General features: G+C 62.0%; 2 protein-coding genes across 2 annotated transcripts in view; one reads left to right on the forward strand and one right to left on the reverse strand.

The window, feature by feature from the left end:
• The window catches only part of NOB1 (NIN1/PSMD8 binding protein 1 homolog), a 3629-nt gene extending 3556 nt beyond the window's left edge, over positions 1 to 73 (reverse strand). Inside the window, 1 exon segment of the mRNA XM_019536089.1 lies at positions 1 to 73. This exon segment is cut by the window's left edge and continues 103 nt beyond it. Within this exon segment, the coding sequence (XP_019391634.1) occupies positions 1 to 58 (58 nt within the window). The 5' untranslated portion in view covers positions 59 to 73.
• Positions 74 to 2170: 2097 nt separating this feature from the next.
• Positions 2171 to 19734, forward strand: part of WWP2 (WW domain containing E3 ubiquitin protein ligase 2) — a 40353-nt gene continuing 22789 nt past the window's right edge. Inside the window, exons 1-7 of the mRNA XM_019536087.1 lie at positions 2171 to 2260; positions 3255 to 3402; positions 3695 to 3813; positions 10571 to 10708; positions 11580 to 11676; positions 15662 to 15789; positions 16895 to 17111. Coding sequence (XP_019391632.1) covers positions 2191 to 2260; positions 3255 to 3402; positions 3695 to 3813; positions 10571 to 10708; positions 11580 to 11676; positions 15662 to 15789; positions 16895 to 17111 — 917 coding nt within the window. The 5' untranslated portion in view covers positions 2171 to 2190. The remainder of the gene's footprint in view (positions 2261 to 3254; positions 3403 to 3694; positions 3814 to 10570; positions 10709 to 11579; positions 11677 to 15661; positions 15790 to 16894; positions 17112 to 19734) is intronic.

The raw sequence follows: 19734 nt of genomic DNA on the forward strand, positions 1-19734 counted from the left end.
GCGGCGCGGCCCGCAGGAACGCGCCCGCGTCCACCACCACGTGCTCCACCGCCGCCATCTTGACCCCGCTCCGCGGCAGGCCGGGAGTCGTAGTCTGGCGTGCCACAGAGGGGAGGGTGCCGCGCGGGGCACGCCGGGATCGCTATCGCTCCTCCCCAGCCGACCGTCGGGTCAGGTGACCTGCCGGCGTCACATGACCGCCGCGCGCCGAGCCGGAAGTGCCGCACCGCCGTCGCCGGTAACCGCGGAGTGGGGGGAGGGGGTGGCTGTTGGCGAGTGCCTGGGGAACGGCCGCGAGCTCGACCGTAGTGCGGGTTTCCCTGTCCTTCCCCTCAGGCGGTGGGTGGGTCTGCGCGTGTCCGGCCAGCACGCCCCGAAGCGGGTGCAAGTCGGGCCCAGGGCGGGGGTGCACTGCACTGCGGGGCGTGGGCGCGGAGCCGGGCCTCCCCGGCCCCGCGGTGGGGGGCTGGGGCGGGGTACCCCTTGCAGCCCTGGGGCTTTGTGCCCCCCGCGCTGGGTAGCGACGCCCGCCCCTCGCTGCCGGGCTCGGGGACGGTCGGCGTTTGCGACAGGAAAGGAGGCTCCGCGCCTGCATGTGGAGGAGGTCCTGGCACCCGGCTCGCAGGCCCGGTGCTGAGCGGCGCAGGACAGCAGCCTCCGGCGCCGCTTGCTGTGTCTGGTCCCCAGGCGTCCTGCCGCCCACCTCGCCCGTGCTCGGCAGCGAGCGCCCTTCGCCCAGGGCATGCCAGCCCCAGAGAGGGGAGAGGTGGTGCGGGGGGCATTGGCTCCGGCCTCTTGCGTGACCCCTTGGCAGGAGCAACACAGGACGCCTGCGCCCACGAGGGCTCTGCCCAGCCTGCGGCTGCCTCCAGACTGTGGCCTTCGCCCCACAGGGACTTGGGGCCCAGAGTCATGCTGCTGCCGCAGCTTGGCTGAGGTCTGGGGCCTTGATCTCGCGCTTGAGGCTGTTTGGGGTTTGTCAGCTGGGTGCCTGCGCCCACCTCCCTCCTGGCTCCTAGCTGGGATGGCACATGCAGCATGATGCGCTGGCGGAGCTGTGGCCAGCAGGGAGAGGGCAGCAGAGCTCGCCTCACGTGCCAGCCTCGTGGGGGGAGCAGTCTTTTTGGTCCTTCTCTGCTGCCAGGGTGTTTAGCCCGTGCTCCCCACCCTGGCCCTCCATGGCAGGGGTCTCGCCATTCCCTCCCACTTCCCCGCTGAAGCTCACGGTGTGGGGCAGGCAAGCGCCAGCTGCTCTGTTTGGTGCCTGACTTGGGTTTGTGAGCGCTGTCCTACATGCCGTGCACCTTGGCCCCTGCGCGCCCAGCTCCTTGCCATCATTACACCTGCGGCTAAAGGGGCTGCCAGCCAGCGCAACTTCCTGTATCAGACAAGGGACAAGGTCTGGCAGCCTAAGGCAGCTGGATCCTGATTTAGCTCCACCCTCCCCACCTTGAGCTCTAGAAGCAGTCGCAGCTGGTCAAACAGTGCAGCAGTACAAAAGCTGTGTGTAACCTGGGTCTCGATCTGTACCCAGCCCTGCTCTGGGAAACGGGGCGAGTGGCCTCTTCTGCTGCCATGGGGCTTGCAAGGATAAGCATGTGTGTCTGTGCGGGAGAGGTGACCAAGGTATGGAGTGGCAGGACCTGTTCCTGAGGGGCCCAGGGGCCCGTCACTGCTGCGCGGGCCCTTGCCTTCTACATGCCATATTTGTGTAGCGGGAAGGTGCAGCCAGCATTGCTGCTCAGCTGCCCCTTACCCCTGAGCACCCAGGCAACTCCTCTTCTCTGGCCAGACAGTTGCGCTGGGGCAGCAGGGCCACGAGATTGATTGCTGGGTCTGTGCATTGTCCCAGGGCCCTGTTTCTTTGCGGTGCTGTCCCCGTGAGGTTCACTGTGTTTTGCTCTCATGTGCTCAGCCTCTATCTCTTGCTGAGGGCTCCTTTATGACACCAAGTGGCCAGGCCTGTGGGGGTCGGCTGCAGCTCCTGCACTGCTCCAGGCCTGTGGTTCAGTGCTGATTTCTGGCTGAGCCTCTGGCATCACTAGGGTCCTCTAGCTATCTGGTAGTGACTAGTCCCAGCCCCACTGGGGTGGTCTTCTCATCAAATGCAGCCTTGGGCTCTCCTGGCTCCTTGTGAACCTTTGCTCATGTGTTGTGCCTGTCTTTGCTTTCCAGACCTGTGGTAATGACATGGCCTCCACCAGCTGCAGCAGGGCTGGGGCAGGGCTGCCCTGTGAGAAATCTCAGCTCTCACTGAAAGGTGAGTGCAGGGCAGGGCCTGGGGAAAGGAGGAGCCCTGTCCAGGCTGGAACACCTTGCTTTCCAGCCATGGGCAGGGATGTTCCTCAGTCCTGTACTCCCTCCTGGTGCCTGGGAGGAGGTGTGATGGGGAGAAGGCTGACATAGCCCCAGGCACCAGCTGCACTTGGGGATTGCACAGCTAGGTCCTGAGAGGCACAGAGCCTTCCTGAGTCAGATTTAGCAGCTGCCTCTTGTCAGTGCCCCAATCCCAGCACCAGAGTGGGGCATGATTCCCTAGCCAGGGAGGGCTTGGCCAGAGGAAAGTTGGGGCCCCCGGGCTGTCCCAGGGAGGTGGCTGAGCTGGCTCGTGGGCTGGCTTGGGCGGGAGACCCAGGAAGAGCCTTGTGCTGAGCCTTCTGCTCTCCCCCCGCTCCACTTGGCAGCTAGGAGGTGGAGCCGGTGCTTGCTCCCGAGTGCCGCCAGGGGGCTCCCGACACCTCCGGCTGCTCTCCTGGCTTCTGGCCTGCCCCTGCTCTGGTCGCCCTTCCTGCACCCCAGGGGCTGTAGCCTGACACTGCCTCGCTACCGCAGAGGAGACGCCTCCTTTCTGGGCTCCCCGACGCCTCGCTCTTCCCCCTGGGCTGGTGGCTGGAAGCCAGGTTCTTGCAACAGGGCTGGCTTCTCACTTTGGCCATTGCTGTGAGGCACCTGGGCCTCCTTGGGCTGGGGCCAGCTGATGCGTTGCCCTGCAAGAGGCTCAGCAGTGCCATAAGCTCAGGGCACAAAGGGGAGCCTCACACATGAGTGGGGTAAGCCTGTGGAAAGGCAGCTCCAAAGGCCTGGTTTCCCTGTGCCCGGCCGTGTGGCCTGGCTGGGGAGACTGGGTCTGCCCCCTCAGCACAGACACCCTGCGCTGGGCTCCTCCCAGCCTCCTCTGCTGATGACGCCTGTGGCACGTGGGGCTGAGGAGTGGGCTGGTGACAGATGTGACTGCACCTCTCCTGTCGGCCTAGTGGTGTCCATGAAGACGAAGTTGCCCACCCGCCAGTCCCGAATCAACAGTTATGTGGAAGTGACGGTGGATGGACTTTCCAGCGAGGCCAAGAGGACGGGGAAGCGGACTGGGAGCTCTGAGCTGCTCTGGAACGAGATCCTCAACCTGTAAGAGCCCCTGCTGCCTCCTAGGGCTGTAAGAAGGGGCGTGGAGCAAGGACAGGCACCTGGTAGAGCATTAGAAATCTCAGTTCCCAGGGGAGGGGGTTGTGCTGGGCAGGAAGGTTTGGGGCTGGCAGGAGGGGCTCTGGCTGCTTCGTGTCCCTGTGACAGCACTGATTTCTGGCTGTTTTGCCTGGCCTGTCTGGGGCTTCCCTGCTGGCCACAGCACTGCTCAGTGCCAGCATGCAGAAGAGAAGCCAGCAGATGCTGATGGCTGTGCTCTTGGCTTCCCTATCAGGAATGTCACTTCCCAGAGTCTCCTGGATCTGAAGGTTTGGAGCTGCCATGCCCTGAAGAATGAGCTGCTGGGCGTGGCCTCCATCAACCTAGCCATCCTGAAGAAGATCAGCGGGAAACGTACGTATGAGCAGCCCGTTTTGCCCCGTCCCTGGCTGGAGAGGGCAGGGAAGAGGCTGTTGGGGGAGGTGGCCTCCTTGCTTGAGCTGGGCCTGGCAGTGCGGCACCCGCCTCTGAGGGGCGCTGCGCTCTTGTCAGCCGCTGCTCCGCGGTCCTGCAGGATTTCCTGCCTCAGTAGGTGTGACACGGAGGAGGAGTAGCTGGCTGAAACAGCTCCCTACTGAAACTCTGGCCCCAGGAGAGAACAAGGCACCATTGTGTGCGGCTGGGCAATCCTGTCAGGAGTGCGGGGCTGGCGTGTGATGGAAGCCATACCTTCATTAGCCAGGGTGCCGCTGCGTGCGCAGAAACACAAACCCCACTGCTATTTGCTGCCATTTGTGGTCACTAGCTTGCGGCTCAAGGCAGCAGCTGCTGCATAAAGGCCTCCATTCAGGTCCCAGGCCTTGCTAGTGGCTGCGCAGGGCAGGAAAAGGCTTGTGCCGTCTCTTCCAAGCTAAGCTCTGCTGGTCTCAAAAGACAGACCAGGTATTGAGAGGGGAGCGGGGCCTCTGGCCTCCCAGGGTGCTGGGGATTGGTGCCTGGGGCTGGCTGGGGTGAATCGCTTCCTTTGGCATTGCCTGTCACACAGTGAGAAACAGCCGTGGTGTCCCCAGCACGCTCCTTGAGGCTCGTGGCTGTGAGCTGGGCCTGACACAGCCTCTGCCATCTGGGCTGGGAGTAGGGTGGGGGTCACAGGGGCAGTGCTGGGGGCAGATTCCTTAATGTGTCGGGGTCTGCCCCTGCCATCCTCTGTTTCTTGGGGCCTTGGGGTTGCCTGTGGCCAGTTACTGAGGCCCTCCTTGCTCTAACGTGGGGCAGGGGTAGGGGGCTGGGTGTCAGCTCTTTGGGGGAAGTAGACTTCTGCCTTCTCCACTGCCTGTGGCCCTGACCCCATTTGTGCCTTGAGCCGTATGTCCCGGCTTGGGTTGCTCCCAGGGCTGCCTGTCTCTGGGCTTGGTGGAGCACCGCGCGTGTGCTCCCGGTGCTGTGGCCTGCTCCCGCCCTACCTGCACGCGTCCCTTTGCTGGGGCACAATCAGCCCTTTCATTAAGCTGTGTCCCTGGGGGGCCACGTGGAAAATGAATGGAAAAGGCAACTGGCTGTTCTCGCCCGCATGTTAGCACAGCCCAGAAGTGTGAGATTTTTCCTTGACATGGAGGGCGGGTTCTTAAAGTGGCAGCACAGTGCCCTGCAGGAGAGGTGCTGCCTGGGTGGGGAGCTCGCGCTCCTTGCCCTGCTGGGACCTCCACCCGCTCATCTGGCCAGCTGGTGACGTGGGCGGCTTCATCACAGCCTCATCTGCAGGTAGCGTGGCTGCTGTTCCGGGAACCCTCTGATGGCTGTGGGCTTGCTGGCCTCATGGGAGGCTTGCTTCCCGTGTTTGTGGGGGGGCAGAGGCTTGGGCCTGAATGCACTTGCTGCTGGGACAGTGGGCAGGCTCCTCCCTGATGGGAGTTTTCCTGTGGGGCACAACATCCCTCTGAGGCCTCCCCTGCACACAGCATTGCCCTGGCCTGGCTGAGATAGCTGGAGGGTGAGTGCTGTGGCAGGGGTGGCAGGCACCTGCCTGGTGGTGGGGTGGGTGCAGAGCTGTGATACGGCTTCTCTCAGGTGGTCAGCATGAGCTGACAACCTCAGCCCCACTTTCCTGTGGTCTCTGACAGGCTGGGCAGCCTCAGCAATGGCCCTGAGAGTATCCAGGGGCCCTGCTTGCTGGGGCTGTGCAGATTTTCCATCCTCGTGCTGTGTGGTGTGCTGCAGCCTGCTGGGAGAAGGACCCTGGGTTTCTGAGGAGCCCAGGTTGTGGGGAAAGGGCTCCACAGTGCGTCTGCCAGGGCTCAGTGCTCAGGCCAGCCTGAGTCAAGGAGCCAGGCTGAGAGGAACAAGCTCCCGAAGCCAGTGCCTGCTGCAAGGGGCAAAGCCACATTTTCCAGTCTCCCTTCTCTCCCCATTCCCTTGGCAGGCTCCTTTGAACTTCCCTGCTCAGCTCTGCTATGGCCAGGCGGCGCCCTTGGTGCTCTGAGTGGGGGTGGGGAGCTGCCTAGGAAGGCAGTGAGTTGGGTAAAAATAGGTTTAATCATGGAAAACAAGCTGCAGCCTTCTGCAGAGCTGCTCCCAGGGCTCCATTAAAACAGCTAATTTACAATGGCATAACCCCTGCCCTGGGCCCCCGCGCTGCTGCTGCCTGCCAGAGAAGGGGCTCTTTGTTCAGAAGCCGCCTGGGCAGGAGGAGGGTCCCTGTGTGGCCCTTCTGTATGCACACCAGTACTGGGCCATGCTGGTTTTGGCCAGTGCCTCCAGCACTCGTGCCACACAGAGCTATGGACAGTAAGGCAATCACTGGAGTGGCTCGGGTTGGCCAAGCTGCAGCAAAAGCTCCTGCTTTTACAACTGGCTGTTCAGTTTGCAAGTTATATCAACAGGCTCCTGTTTCCTGAGTGGCATCGTGTGTGTGGGTTACAGCTCGCGTGAAGCCTGTGCTTTCCCTTCAGCCCCACCTTAGGCAGGGCAGTTGGAGCTGCGGCTCTCGGGAGCGCTATCCAGAAGACAGCAGCACCCCAGACCACGGGGAGCAGGGAGCCCCACACCACTTAACAAGGGCACTGTTGAAAAGCAAAGTCAGAGCTCTGGGAAGGCACATGTCCAGGCTGCCTGGCAAGGACTCCAACACCCTGGCTCTGGCACTGCTGGCCTCATGCTCCTACAGGCTGCTGGGCCAGACCAGCAGGTCACAGCGGAGGCTGGGCTGAGCTGGCTCTGTGCTGCCCTTCGAAGGTCACTATACTCTGGGAGTGCTGCGGAGCTGACAGCGGCTGGGACTAGGCTGTTGAGGCAGGACTAGATACCTGCCTTTGGCTTCATCTGCCCAGTAGAGCACAGGAGCAAGGAGGCTTCCTTTTCTCTGCTTCAGGGCCCAGTCTCTTGGTCCCTCCCATGGCTGTTCATCAGGGAGCTGGTATCTACTTGAAGCCTGTGGGCTTGCCGCCCCCAACAGTGGGTCAGTGCACAGAGGCATGGGGAGGGGAGAGGGACTGCGCAGCCCCTTGCACTTGCTGACCAGAAGTTGAGATGAGGGGGGGCAGGTGCCACCTGTGACTCCTCCAGCAGGACTCACCCAGCACGGCCTGAAATGCTTTCCCACTCCTGCCTGATCAGCTTTTCTGGCCCTCAGGCTGAAGGACAGAGGCTGGAGCAGCCCTGGCATTGGGGGCTGGTGACACAGGTTGCCGCTGGCCCTGAGAATGAAGACTCTCCCTCTCGAGTCACTTCTTGGGTGAGAGCCCAGCTTCCCACTGTCTGCCCAGCACTGCAGAGCCCCCCGTCCCCCTTTCTTCCAGATGGTTATAGGGTCTGAGCTGCCCTGGCTTCCATCCTCCGAGCAGGGGGCAGTGTGCTCCGGGGCCAGGCTGCTGGCTGGGCAGCAAAGCCCATTGGGTGATGCCTGCCAGCCACTGCCACGGCTGTGTCTGAGCTGACTCTGACCTTGCATCCAGTGCGAATGCAGAGGGTAGGACCCTCTGCACAGAAAGGCCCTGTCTGAAGCTCCCTCAGTCTGCATGTGAACCGGCCTGGGCCATCCCTCTGCAGAGAAGAGGTCCTCGGCTGGAGCTGCTCCCCCCGCTTCTAAGTGGAACGTGTTGTGATGCTCATGCCAAGAAGCCGTGTCAGACGCGTGCTGTCACCAGTGCTCCCTGTGGCTCCTGGCTCAGCCCAGAGCCTCTGTTGTGGCTTCTGCTACCAGCCCTGCTCCGGGGACCTGTAAATCCACTTAATGGTCTGGATGGGAATTCCAGATGGCCTGTGCTAAATGAGAGCAGTGATGTCACGTGCAGGGCACCCGCAGCCACTGAACTGAGGCCGTATTCAGGCCCAAGTAGCCCCCGGCCCCTTCCCAGAGTAGCAACCCCATGTGGCTCTGGCTCTGGCTGCTTGCTGGGACACAGGCGGGCTTTGTGCACGGCCGGTCGGGGACCCGCTCTTGGCGTAGCAGTAGCAGCAAGGTCCCTTTGTGCGTCCCGCGTGCTGGGAGGAGACGCTGAACGGGAGGTTCTGCCAGTGTTTATTTTCCTTAAGCAACCAATTTGGAGATGCTTCGCCTTGGCTACTGAGCCATCTTCAGCAGCTTCGCAGTGTGGGCCTGTGCGGCCCCCATCAGAGCAACTGCCTGCAGCCAGGGGACAGAGCCCCAGTGTTTGGTGGGACGGGGCTTCCTGAGGGCTGGCAGAGGCAGGAGAAGCCGGGGACGAGCAGACTTCTGCTCGCCGCAGCATCCTGTGGGTTCAGAGCATGGGGAGGTGCATCGGGGTTCACCCCCTTGTGCTGCTGGAGAGGGTGAGGCCAGACACATCACTTGCCTGGAGTCCCACCGGGGATGGGGCCAGTGATGGGGCCTGGGGGAGCTTGAAGTCTTTAGACAGTGGCTGAACAGCACATCACATGTGGGAGACTTCTGTTGGGCCTGGTGGTCTCCAGTCCCCTGGGGCCAGCTGCACAGTAAGCAGGGTCTTGTTTCTCCCTACCCTGAGCAGCCCGGGGTTGGACCTGGCACAGGGGGCAGGAGAAACTGGCTGCCAGCCTAAGACCAGGGTGCCCAGCTCTGTGCAGCTGTGGCTTTCCTGCCTGCCAGTGACATGCTTTCCAGCTGGGAGCAGACGCTGGGCTCGCTGGAGACAGATGTGCCTGGAACCGAGCTGCCCTAGCTCCCGTGGCAGTCCATGGGAGCCCTGGCCCAGGCTGCGCAGTGCCTCCGGGGCTAGGGTCAGCTCGCCCCCGGGTTTGGCCCAGCTGGTGCCAGTGATGGGCCTGATTGTCCTGTCATTGGACAACTGGGAGACTGGCAAACCCGCTGCAGCCCCGGGCTGTTCCTATCTAGGGCTTATTGCCTCTCCTGAGTGCTGAGCTGAGCTCTGTCACTTCCCCCTTGCCCCCTTCCCCCCCCCCTTGCTTCCAGTCTGGAGTCACCTGCAGGTTTCATGGGGCCCTCAGCCGTCCCCAGAATGCCTCAAGGCAACTGCTCCGCAGCCGTGGTGTGGGCAGATCCAGGTGGCGCAGGAGAGGGCAAATGCTGGTGCTGCCATTATTACCCCACCCGGCGCCCTAGAGTGCCATACAGGGTGGCGCTTGGCCTTGTCTGTGGCACTGGCTGCAGAGCCGTGAGTGGTCCCTTGCTGACAGGGAGGCAGTGTAGATGGGCTGCAGGGGTCCTGAGCGCAACATTCGCAGTGGGGAGTGTGGCGGGGGTGCAGGGAGCGTCCAGCCTGGGAGCAGTATGCGGCAGAAAGCCAAGGACGCGAGCAGCTAGGAGAAGGGGAGCTACAAGTATGCCTGGATGTGCCAGCCAGACTGCTTCTGGCCCCCATCACAGCGCTGCAGCCTCAGCTGCTTGCATATGTGCATGTGTATGTGGGTGCCCCACCCGCTTAGTGGGCCCTGGCCCAACCCCAGCCTGGTGGCTGCTGCAGGGGGAGGCTGGCTGCTAGAGCAGAGCGGGCACGTCACTGAGTCATGCGTGCGCAGTACAAATATTATCTGAGTGAACTCGTCAGGAAGTGTCTGGGGCAGAGTCCCAGGCCAGGTCAGCCACATCCCTCCGGCTGAATCAAGGCAGTTGTGTTCACGTTTCGCCATTGCGGGCGCTTGGCAACGAGCAGCTGCCTTGCCCAGGGTTAGGGATGCTGGTCCGGCTCCTGGCCAGCTTCGTGGTTTGGCCAGGGCCATGCAAGAGACTCTGGGCAGGCAGCAAGAGGGCCTTGGGCTGGGCAGTGCACAGCCCCTGCTCCACCCCTTGCTTGCGCAGGGATCGTGCTGCTTTCTGCTGCGTGGGTGCTGCAGCAAGCTGGCTCATGGCCTGGAGGGTGCTGGGGGAGGCTGCAGGTCTCTGTTCTTGTTATGGAGCAGTTCTCAGAGATGCTCAGCCTCGCCACGCTAATGGCTGACACTCTCCGTCCTGGGCCTACCCGGTGCCACTCTGGCTGTATAGGGGAGAAGAGTAGAGCTGTGTTCACAGGACAAAGCTGAGGTGGCCACATTATGCAAGCCTCAAGCTGCTGAGCACCCTGAGGGCCAGTCCAGAGGGTATGCAGGCAGTGTGGAGCCCCTCACATGCCAGGCACATTTTGCCAGCCTGCCCTTGGGGCTGGTTCCTGGCTGGGCCCAGCTCAGCAGGTCCTATTAGTGCCTGGCACAGGGCTCACTTGCCTTCCTTGTCCAGGATATCTGCCTTGTGCTGGTGCAGCACAGGTCATGTCATGGCTCCACGTAGCCCACGCACCTCGAATGGGGGGTCAGTTCCCTGCTGCCCTCTGGAGAGGGTGAGTCCCCCAGGTTTCCAGGAGCAGGCTGGGTAGTTGTTGTCTGTCTAGGATGGGCCAGGAGCAATCCTGTGTCTGTGCAGGGGTCGGGCTGCAGGCCCCTTCCAGCCTGCAGCAGTTCTGTGAAGAAGCCGTGGCCAGTGGGAGCAGCTTCCTGGGCTGGTTGGGCACGCTGGCTGGGGCTGCATGGGGTGGCAGCCTGTGCTGCTGCTGCTGCTGCTGCTGGTCCTGGTGCTGCAGATGCCTGGGGAGGTGATTTCCTTCTTGAGCCATGCAGGGAGAGGCCACAGGCCAAGGCTGGGGACTGGAACCCCTTGGCAGTGGTTGTGCCCCCTAAGTGACAAGCTGCCTCCAGCGGCAAGTCCAGCTCAGTCTCTTCCTCTGTGTCCCTCTGTCTCCCATAGTAGAGAACACGCAGCTGATCCTGAACCTGCAGACGGAGAACAAAGGCAGCGTTGTCTCTGGTGGAGAGCTGACGATTTTCCTGGACGGGCCGACTGTTGATCTGGGAAGCCTGCCTAATGGCAGTGCTGTGACAGAGGGTGAGTACCGCCCATCTCCACCAGCAGGCCGCAGCTCGGAGCACGAGGTGGTGAATGCCGGGGACAAGGCTGCTGGGCTGAGATGGCAGCTTGGCGGACCTGCCAGCACATCCCCAACCTGTATCCTCTTCCAGAGAAGGCTCCTGTCCCGGCCTGCGTGCCCACAGGACTCAGCCCAGCTGCTGGGAAGTCTTCCTGGGGAGGGCAGCTCCAGGCCTACCATGGATGTGAGGGCATAGGTGTCCTTGGGGCCCTTTGTCCACAGCAAGTCATGACCTGGAGTCTCCCTGTGCTAGAAGGGTGCAGAGCGAGGACAGGTGAAGGGACCCTGGCTGAGAAGCCTTGCAAGGGGACAAGTAGAAGGCATCAGACATTGGACAGTGTTCCTGGCCTGGGATGAGGAGGTTAGGGGCGGACTCCCCACGCCCTGACTTGGAGGGTGTTTGCCTGTTGCTTGTGCTGGGTTCAGACCCACAGCAAGTTGCGGGTGCCAGCACACCCAAGGGCCCAGCATCCTCAGCACAGGGAAGGGTTCTGCAGGCCAGGAGTGGAGCCACATGTATGGGAAGCCCAGAACTAGTCAGGGTTGCAGGAGCTGTCATGGCATGAGTTCCTTGAGGCCTGGCAGAGCTGCATGGTGGGATGTAGCCCAATGCACACCCATGCTCTTGTAGGCCCTGTGCCCTTCGGCAGGTCTTGTCCTTGAGCTCCCTGTGCAGAGGCCCCGGGAGGCAGGGGACACTTGCTCATTGGTGCTTTCCCTTGGACAGGCAGCAGCTGTCACACCTGCCATGGGTCCTTACCTGCTGGCCTGTGTGCATTGATATAGCGCTTGTCTGCTTTCTCATCTCTTTCCCCTTTAATTGCCCAGGGTCCCAGCTGCCCGGACAGGACTCCAGCAGCACCACGGCAGCTGCAGAAAGCTGCCACCAGCCCCTCAGCACCAAATGCTTCGGCAGCAGGTCCAGGTAAGGGCCTGGGCAATGTGCACTACTAACCCATGGATGGGGCAGGTGGGGGTGTCCTGCAGGAGCTTGCAGTGGAGATGTTGGAAGGCTTAGGGCAGGGGCCCGTCTGGTGGGGATGGCTGCCCTGAGGCGAGAAATGGGCTTCATGTACCTGGCCTCTCAGGAGGCATAGGCAGGACTGAGTCAGCCTTTCCCAAGCACAGCGCAGCCACCTCCCTGCAGCAGTGAGGCACGTGGAACCCCCAGCACGTGCCTGTCTTTGCCGCGGCTGGTCAAACACCTGAGGACCGTGGGCAACCCTTGCGGGTCCGTTGTGTGCTTGGCATTCGGGCCTGGGGCAGAGGTGACGTGTGATTCCACCGAGATCCTGACCGCTTGTTAGCAGCTCAGGCCCGGGTCATTCTGGGCCTCATTCTGCAGGGGTCACAATCCGAGTGTGCCAGACCTGAGCAGTGCTTGGCTAGGAGGCCTCCGCTGTGGCTGCAGCCACCTTGGCTGGTGAAATGCTCCCCGCAGGGCGCTGGGGCTGGCTGTGCTGTGACTTGTGGCAGAAGGTCCAGTGACTCATGTCAGGCACTAGAGATCCCACAGCACTTCTTGCTGGGTGGGCATGCATCTGCCTGCATCCAAGTTTAGGTATCTATCTTCTGCCATCTCTGAAATTCAGTCCTCACTGAGCATAAGTGGACTTCTGCATGCTGTAAAACAGCTGTTGTGGCTGCTGTTTTGGTGGCGAGAGCGAGCCCTGCACACACACGAGGGAAGTTTGGGAAAGGCTCCATTTTCATGTAGAGCAGGATTTATTTCCATAGGCTCAGTGAGTGCTGCAGACCTCCCTGAAAGGCTGGATGGAAAGAAAAGGGTTACTTGTCCCCCCCAACCAGCTCTTTCTGCCTGGCCTTCTCGAGGGAAATTGCTGGGTCGTTTTCTTCCCAGCACAAGCGGTGCCCTGGGAGCTGCTGGTAAACTTGGGCTTGGGGCGTGAAATTCCACAGTCAACTGTGCGAAGAGAAAATAAAGAGGCAGTCATTTGTGCTGGGGGAGAGGCTGTGAGAGGCGGGCGTTGTGTGAGGGGGGCTGTACTGACCGTGGGGCAGTCCCATCTCTAGTTCTGCTCCCTGCAGCTAGCCGGCTTTCAGCACCTGGGTCTGGGTGTGGGTACGCAGGATTTCACTCCCTCACCCTGGTGCTCGGGGGAGCAGCACAGGTTTAGTGCTGCTGCTTTGTTGGGGTGAGGCCTTGCTCCCTGGCTAGTGATGGCTTCTGGGGACACCTAGAGCCAGCGCCACTGGGTTGCTCTTCTCCCTGCCTCTGGTTATCCCACGTAGCCCTGGACATGCCCCAGCACTTCGCATGAGGCTCTGCAGCCCTCCCAGCCCCAGAGGCTGGCAGCGAGGCAGCAGACAAAGCCTGCCAGACATCTGGGTCACAGGCGTGTGGTGCAGGGGTAGCGGGAGATGATAGCAGCAGATGATAGCAGAACTCCTGGTGTCTGGAGAGTGCTCCGAGGGGAGCAGTGATGAGCACAGCTGGGAGGCTGAGAGACTGCAGGCCGGTGCAGGGCTAGGGTGTCCAGCAGCCTGTTCGCACTAGTGAAGCGCCTATGTCCCCAGCACATGGCTGTCCTTTAGGGAAGAGTCCCTGGCCCTGCCCCATGAGCACCCGCTCTGCCCAAGGGCAGGGGAGACTGGCGCTGCTCCGTGCCCAAGGCTCTGTGTTGCCGCTCCCTGTCCTGCTGTCTCGCATGGACCAGAGGAATTTCTCAGCTCCACATTCCTGGCCCTGAGGTGTGGCTCTGGGGCTGTGCCTCCCGTGCTCCACCGCTGCCCTGGCATGGGCTCCCTAGCGCTGCTCCTGCCGGCCCAGAGCTGGGTCTGCCGTCTGCCCTTACTCTTCCCAGCTGCCCTGCGGGTGGCCTCTGGGCTGGGTGAGGGCCACGGCACACCACGGCCGCTGCCCCGAGGCCATGGAGGAGCCCTCTCTGTCTGACTCTGAGCACAGAGAGGATTAGGTTAGGCAGGACCCCAAGGAATGGGGGTCTGGGACTGGGCCTCAAGACCTGCCAGGTGGATGAGGCTGGGGTTCTCCTCCCGGCTGGTTCTCGTGTGTGGGTGTGCCGTGTGAAGCCAGGGGCTGGCACCTGCCACGGCTCCCAGCACCGGTGGGCTGCCCGACAGCACTGCGACTTCTGCCAGCCTTGGCCCCACTCCCACCCCATGGGTGGCTAGCAGGGCTCCGAGAGCCCGTTCCCAGCACTGCTCAGCCTTGTTTTTTCCCTGCTCCTATTTTAAGTGCTTGTTCCCAGCCCAGTCCTTGTCACATGGCTCCACTGGGTGTGTTTCCACGCTGCTATTAAAAGACAATGCCCAGATGGGAGCGTCCGTGGGAGGGCCAGGCTGGCAGCCTGGCTAATTTGGGCCTGGTGACCCTGTGCGGCCGGCTGGCAGCCGGAAAACATCCTGTTTTGGTTTCTAAAAACTCTCCAGGCAGCTTTTAGCTGCTCCTCACAGAGCAGGGTGGAGATAAGGGCCCATCATGTGCCTGAGCATCTCTATGCCCGGGGTTGGGGGGAGGGTGCGGGCTGCCCATCTGGGGTCAGAGCTCTGTCCTAGCGGTTTCTGCTCAGTGAAGCTGAGCCTCAGAGGTGTGCAGTGGCCTTTGCTCCAGCAGGCCCGAGCTGCCTTGGCCTGCTGAGCTGTCCTGCCAGCCCTTTGCAGGCTGTGGGCAGCTGAGAAGGTGGGGGCGAGGTGTGCAAGGGCTCCCGGGCTGAGGACTGACCGCTGGGGCCAGGGAGGGGCAGACCCCTGGCTCCCCTGCCCTCAGGGCCAGGCCACCCTCAGCTCTGCGCACAGCTGCTGAGAGCAGAGTGCCCGGCTGTCCCCAGGGACTTGTCCCAGCTCTGCGGGTATGGCACGATTGATGTTCTGGCCCTGTTGCTGCCAAGCTGCCGCCCTGCTTGGCCGAGCCCGGAGACCTCTGGACACATGGAGAGTTTTGCCCTTTTAAGGGGAATTGCTTGGCTAGAATAAACCAGCCCTTTATCACTCCTCTGCCCTTCCCCCCTCCCTGCCCTCTGCTGCCAGCATCTCCGGCCTGAGCAGGCTGAGCTGGTCCATGGGCTGGGGCCGAGGCCTGGCTGCTCCGTCCCATGCCGGCACAGAGCAACGGTAACAACAGAGTCTACTGGAAACTGCTCTGAATGCAAGTCCATGTGCGCAGGTTGGCATCCCCGTCCCTGGCTCGGCTCCTGCCAGCCACAGGTCCACCCCACTGCCCACCCTGTTTGTGCATGTGCTCCCTCCAGCAAGGACAGCTGGGCTCCATGGGGACCTCGGGGTCTAGTCAGCGCCAGGGAAAGGAGGTGATCGTCTTGTCCGCCCTGCAGCCCAGGGCCAGTGTGTCAGCAGTTACAGCCACAGCTGCCTCTCAGCTTGCACCATCAGCACAGCCCTGGGCTGAGACTGGCAGCTGTGGCGTTTCGTAAGCCAACATCCCACTCTTGCCAGGGGCCTGGACTCGATGATCTCCCGAGGTCCCTTCCAGCCCTAATGTCTATGAAATCATTACTGGTACATGGTTTTTTCCCCAGAGCTAGCTCAGTCCAGACAGGGCCTCTAATCATGTTTGTGTAACCAAGGGCCAGGCATCCCAGACATCCCCAGTTGGTGACTGGTAGGTGAAGACTGGGAAACCCCTGGGCCGTGCCCCAAGGCGCCTCTTCCTCCAGGAAGGGCTGGTGTCAGGAGGACCGTGCAGGCATACGTGACTGCAGAGCAGCGGGTCTGTCAGAGGGCAGGGTTGGGTTGCCTCACAAAGGGGATGGTCAGCAGTTAGGATCTGCCAGAATAGAGGGGCTGGCAGGGTGCATCTGGGGGAGAAAGCCTGGGGACTAAGCACAGCCCCTGGGCAAGAGGGGTGAGGAGCTGCCATCCCAGGCCAGGTGCCCCTCTCACCCACTGCACTGCACGCCTCTACCCACATGCAGGACGCACAGACACGCGGCAGGAGCAGCCAGGCAGAATGCGGGGAACGGCGAGGCCAGCCCCAGCACCAGGACGTGGCACCGGCAGCAAGCCAAGAGCCAGGGCCACGGCAGCACAGTGAATGGCACAGGTGAGATGTCCTGAGCAGAGGGCAGCTGGCAAGCGGTGCTTGGGGCACCGGTGAGTGTAGAGGCACTTGCTGCATCCAGCTTTCTCTGCACCGTGTAGTGCGGCCCATGGCTGCCCTTGTTTCACAGGGGCTGTTCCATGAAGACCAGTTCCCAGCATGCCATGCAGTGCCGCTTCTGCATCCAAATAACCAGTCCGCAGCCCGTGCTGGAACCCGCGCTCCCCCCAGGCTGCTCTGTCACATCAGGTGGCAAAGCTCCTCTCCCCACCTGCACCTTGCTGGCTTGTGTGCCACGTGGACACAGCCTGTCCCTGCAAGTGCCACGGTTGTGGACCAGCCAGGCTCGCTGCCACAGAATGGGCCCTGGACCACCCCAGGTCCTGGCCCTGGAGCCTGGTGACACCCAGCATCTGGCCTCTGGGCTGAAACTTCATGCAGACAGGGTGGGTGCACCTTCTGCCCACCATTGAGTGTGTGTGTGTGTGTGTGTGTGAGCACCAAGGCTGCCCATGCCCACCCTTCTGCTCAGAGGCAGAGCCCAGGCTGGTAGAGGGTCGCAGGGCTGCAACGTTCCCATGTTGAAAAGGGGCCTGAGGCTGTACGTGGATAGGAGCAGGCAGGCAACATCCTGCTGGTGGATGTGCTGCCGGCTCTCTCCTCCCTTCAGCTGCCCCTCTTGGTCCCTGTGGCCTCCCTGCCCTGTTCAGTGGAATCCAGCGCCAAATGGCTGTATCAGGGCTGGGCAGTGTGCTGAGCCTGCCCTTCTCATGATGTGTACCAGCACATTTTTGGCATCTGCCCTTTGCCTGAATTCACCTGGGCTGTGGGGAGGGGGAGTGCAGGAGAGGGAGTGCCATCATCTCTCTACAACCCCCCTCCAGTGACGTGTTCATCCCACTTGGCCTGTAGATATGGGGTGCAGGCAGCAGCACCAGGTCCTGGCTTGAGATTTTCCCCACCCGTGTGGTGCTGGTGTCTCTCCTTTTGCAGAGGGCTGCAAGCTCCCTGAACATGGGGCTGTGAGGGTCCCAGCTTGGAGCTGGGGTTTCAGTAGCAGCAAGCCACCCCTTCCCTCCTTGCTGATCTCTGCCCTCTGCCTTTCCAGTGAATGGCGACTCTGCAGGGCCCACCGACACTGAGGAGGAGCGGTCTGCAGCAGGCACAGCCTCCACACCAGCAGTGGCAGTGAGTGTGACAGCCAGCTCCACAGCAGCTGCCCTGCCTACTGCAGCTGTGCCCAGGGAAGCAGAGGAGCCAGCCTCTGGCTCGGGCACGCAGCAGCCCCAGGAGGCCACGCAGGCCCTGGAGGCACTCCCACCTGGGTAAGTGGCTCTGTTGCAGGCCTTAGGCTCTCTTTCAGGGCAGCTGTGTCCAGAGGGTGAGACTCTGCTTTGCTTTGCAGGGTGATGGTGCTAGAGACCCCCAGCTCACTCAGAAAGGTGCTTTGGGCAAGGTGACCTGTGGGCCCCTTTCTGGAAGAGCCAGCTCTCGAGAGGCTAGTGAGGCGGGAGTCTGGGTCCGGCACTTGGCAGCTTCCCAGAGCCAGCTCGGAGTAGTGCAGCCTGACAGCTGGGCCCTGCCCTTCCGAGGAGAGTTGTTGGGGAGTAGCACATCCTGCCTCTGTGCCAAGGCTAAATGAGGTGACCCCTGAGGGCCCTCCCACCCTCCAGCCACAGAGCATGAAGAGGGTCTGAGAGCTGCTCCTTCCTTGCAGCTGCAGAGAACTGCGCACACACACGTCAGGTGCCAGGGGGGCGAGAGTGGAAAGCAACCGAGGTCGCTGGCTCCTGCTGCTGCTTTCAGGAGGAGCTGTCGGTCTTGGTTCATTCCCACATGACGCTGCCCCCGCTTCAGCGGCACAAAACAACCCTGTCCCTCTGAGCCACGTGGCTGAAGAATGGTTGTGCCATGGGGAGTAGGGACACGAGTCCCTCTCGGGCTCTCAGGGGGTGTCACAAGGTGAGTTTGGTGGGGTCAGGAGAGGAGCGTGGAGCCCCGACAGACCCAGGGCAGGGTGGAGACGTGATACAGAACAATGGGACTCCCTAGACACCCCAGGACAGGAAGCTGGAAAAATTGTAAAGGAGCCCTTGGAGATGGGGGAATGCCTCGCTGCCCTGTCGCTGTAGAGCAGGGACGTCTGCACTGAGCTGGCCACCCTGGGCAGCAGAGGGGATCAGGGAGAGGCCTCCCTAGGATGCCTCGGCAGCACAGGGCTTGGCAAGAGCGCCAGGCAGCTCCTGGAGGCAGCGTCGCCAGCTTCACCACGTTGCTGTACCAGAGAGCGCGTCAGAATTTGCTCTGCCTCCACGTGGAGTCCTCTGCTCCAGCTGGCTTGGAGTCCTGTCCCAGGCCACTGCCTTCCCTCCCTCCCTCCCTCGCTCCAGGTGCCAGTGAGGGCCCCGACCCCAAGCAGGGAACATGCAGGCCCCAGGGCAGGAACACGGCTTTCTCACACCCTGTCCTGCCACGGTGGCTTTGCAGGGGCATCTGGGGGCAGGGCTGAGGAGAGGAGACGTGTTGCTGAGTGTGGTGTCCCCTGGTTAAAGCTGTATGACCGTCTCTGAGACGGGCCCTGCTCAGCGCCTGCCCCCCCAGCTCCATGTGGCACTTCTCCTCCTGGACTCCAAGCACCGCTGTTACTTTGGGGCATGAAGGCAAAGCAGCCAGAGGGGGTTGAAAGGGAAAATGGCCTCCCGCATTTCCTATGGAGCGAGCTGTTTATTTTCCTTTCGCAAAGCCAATGCCTGGAAGGTCAGGGCCTCCCTTGTGTGTCAGTCACAGGTAATTAGGGTTAACGGCTCAGTGCGCCTTTATGCGGGGTGTGTGAGGGTTACTGTTCTCGGGGCTCGGGCACTTCCTGTTTCCAGGCAGCTGGAAAAGTCCAGCACTCTGAAAAAGGTCTTTATTTCAGCTGGAGCGTGTGCCTCCCGCCGGACGGCCTCGTTCTCCTCCTGCCCCTGCCGGTCCCAGGTGGCAGCGGGCATTGTCTCTCTCGGCATGCGGAGGTAGCGCATGCTTCACGAATGGGATCTGTGGAGGCCTCTAAAAAGGGGCTGGGGGATGCTGCAACCTTGCACCAACAGGCTGTCCAGCCACCCCCGCCCCCACGCATTGCGGAGCCGGGCCAAAGATGGGGTTGTCGGCCAACCAGGCCCAGCGGTGGACCCCTCTTGGGGCAGAGGTGCGCACCCAGCTCTGCTGCGGGAGGCGGCAAAGGCTCAGCTTCTCCGTTTCTCCCCTCAGTCTGAGGGGCTATAGAGGCAGCTATGCTGCTTTTGGGGCTTTCCCCGTCCCCCCGCCAGCTAGAGGAGCAGCCGGGGTAGGATCGAAGCGCTCACTTGTGCCCATTACTCAAAACTTGCACTGGGCTGGAGTGAGTCGCCTACCCTGTGCTCTTGAGCATGGAGCCCGGCATGTGACCTCCTGGTGCAGGCTCTGGGTCAAGAGAGGCTGGCCTGGGTTTCGAGGGCACTGGTGGCCTGTTTCAGCTCCGGAAAAGAGGTGGAGCTGCCCCAGACCAAACCCAGCCTGATGCTTGGAGCCTCAGGCATGCCTTAGTGGGGCAGGACAGAAGTGGAGGGGTGTCCAGCAGTTCCTGCTCTGCTGGTATGGCCCTGTGCACCACGCTAACGGCCCCAAAGCCCAGGGGTTTGCATTCCCATTGGAGGAAGCCTCCCCAGGTTTCCTTGGAGAGATGCAACAAGTCTGGTCCTCCTCAGCAGCCCTGAGATGTTTCAGCTCTTCTCAGGCGTACCCTGGCAGATGCCCGAAGCCTGCCACACATGCAGCGCACAGGGAGGCTGGGTTCACGTGGGGATGCCGAGCTATTTATTCTGCCCTGATCGCTGTCTCCAAACATCTGCTCCAGATGTGGGGAGCACAAAGGAGTCTCACATTGGCCTGCGAGCTCGCTGGAGGATACTGGAAGGTGGTCTGACCCAT

Source organism: Crocodylus porosus, unplaced genomic scaffold (genome assembly GCF_001723895.1).
Source record: "Crocodylus porosus isolate Cpor-Errol unplaced genomic scaffold, CroPor_comp1, whole genome shotgun sequence".
NCBI lineage: Eukaryota > Metazoa > Chordata > Crocodylia > Crocodylidae > Crocodylus > Crocodylus porosus.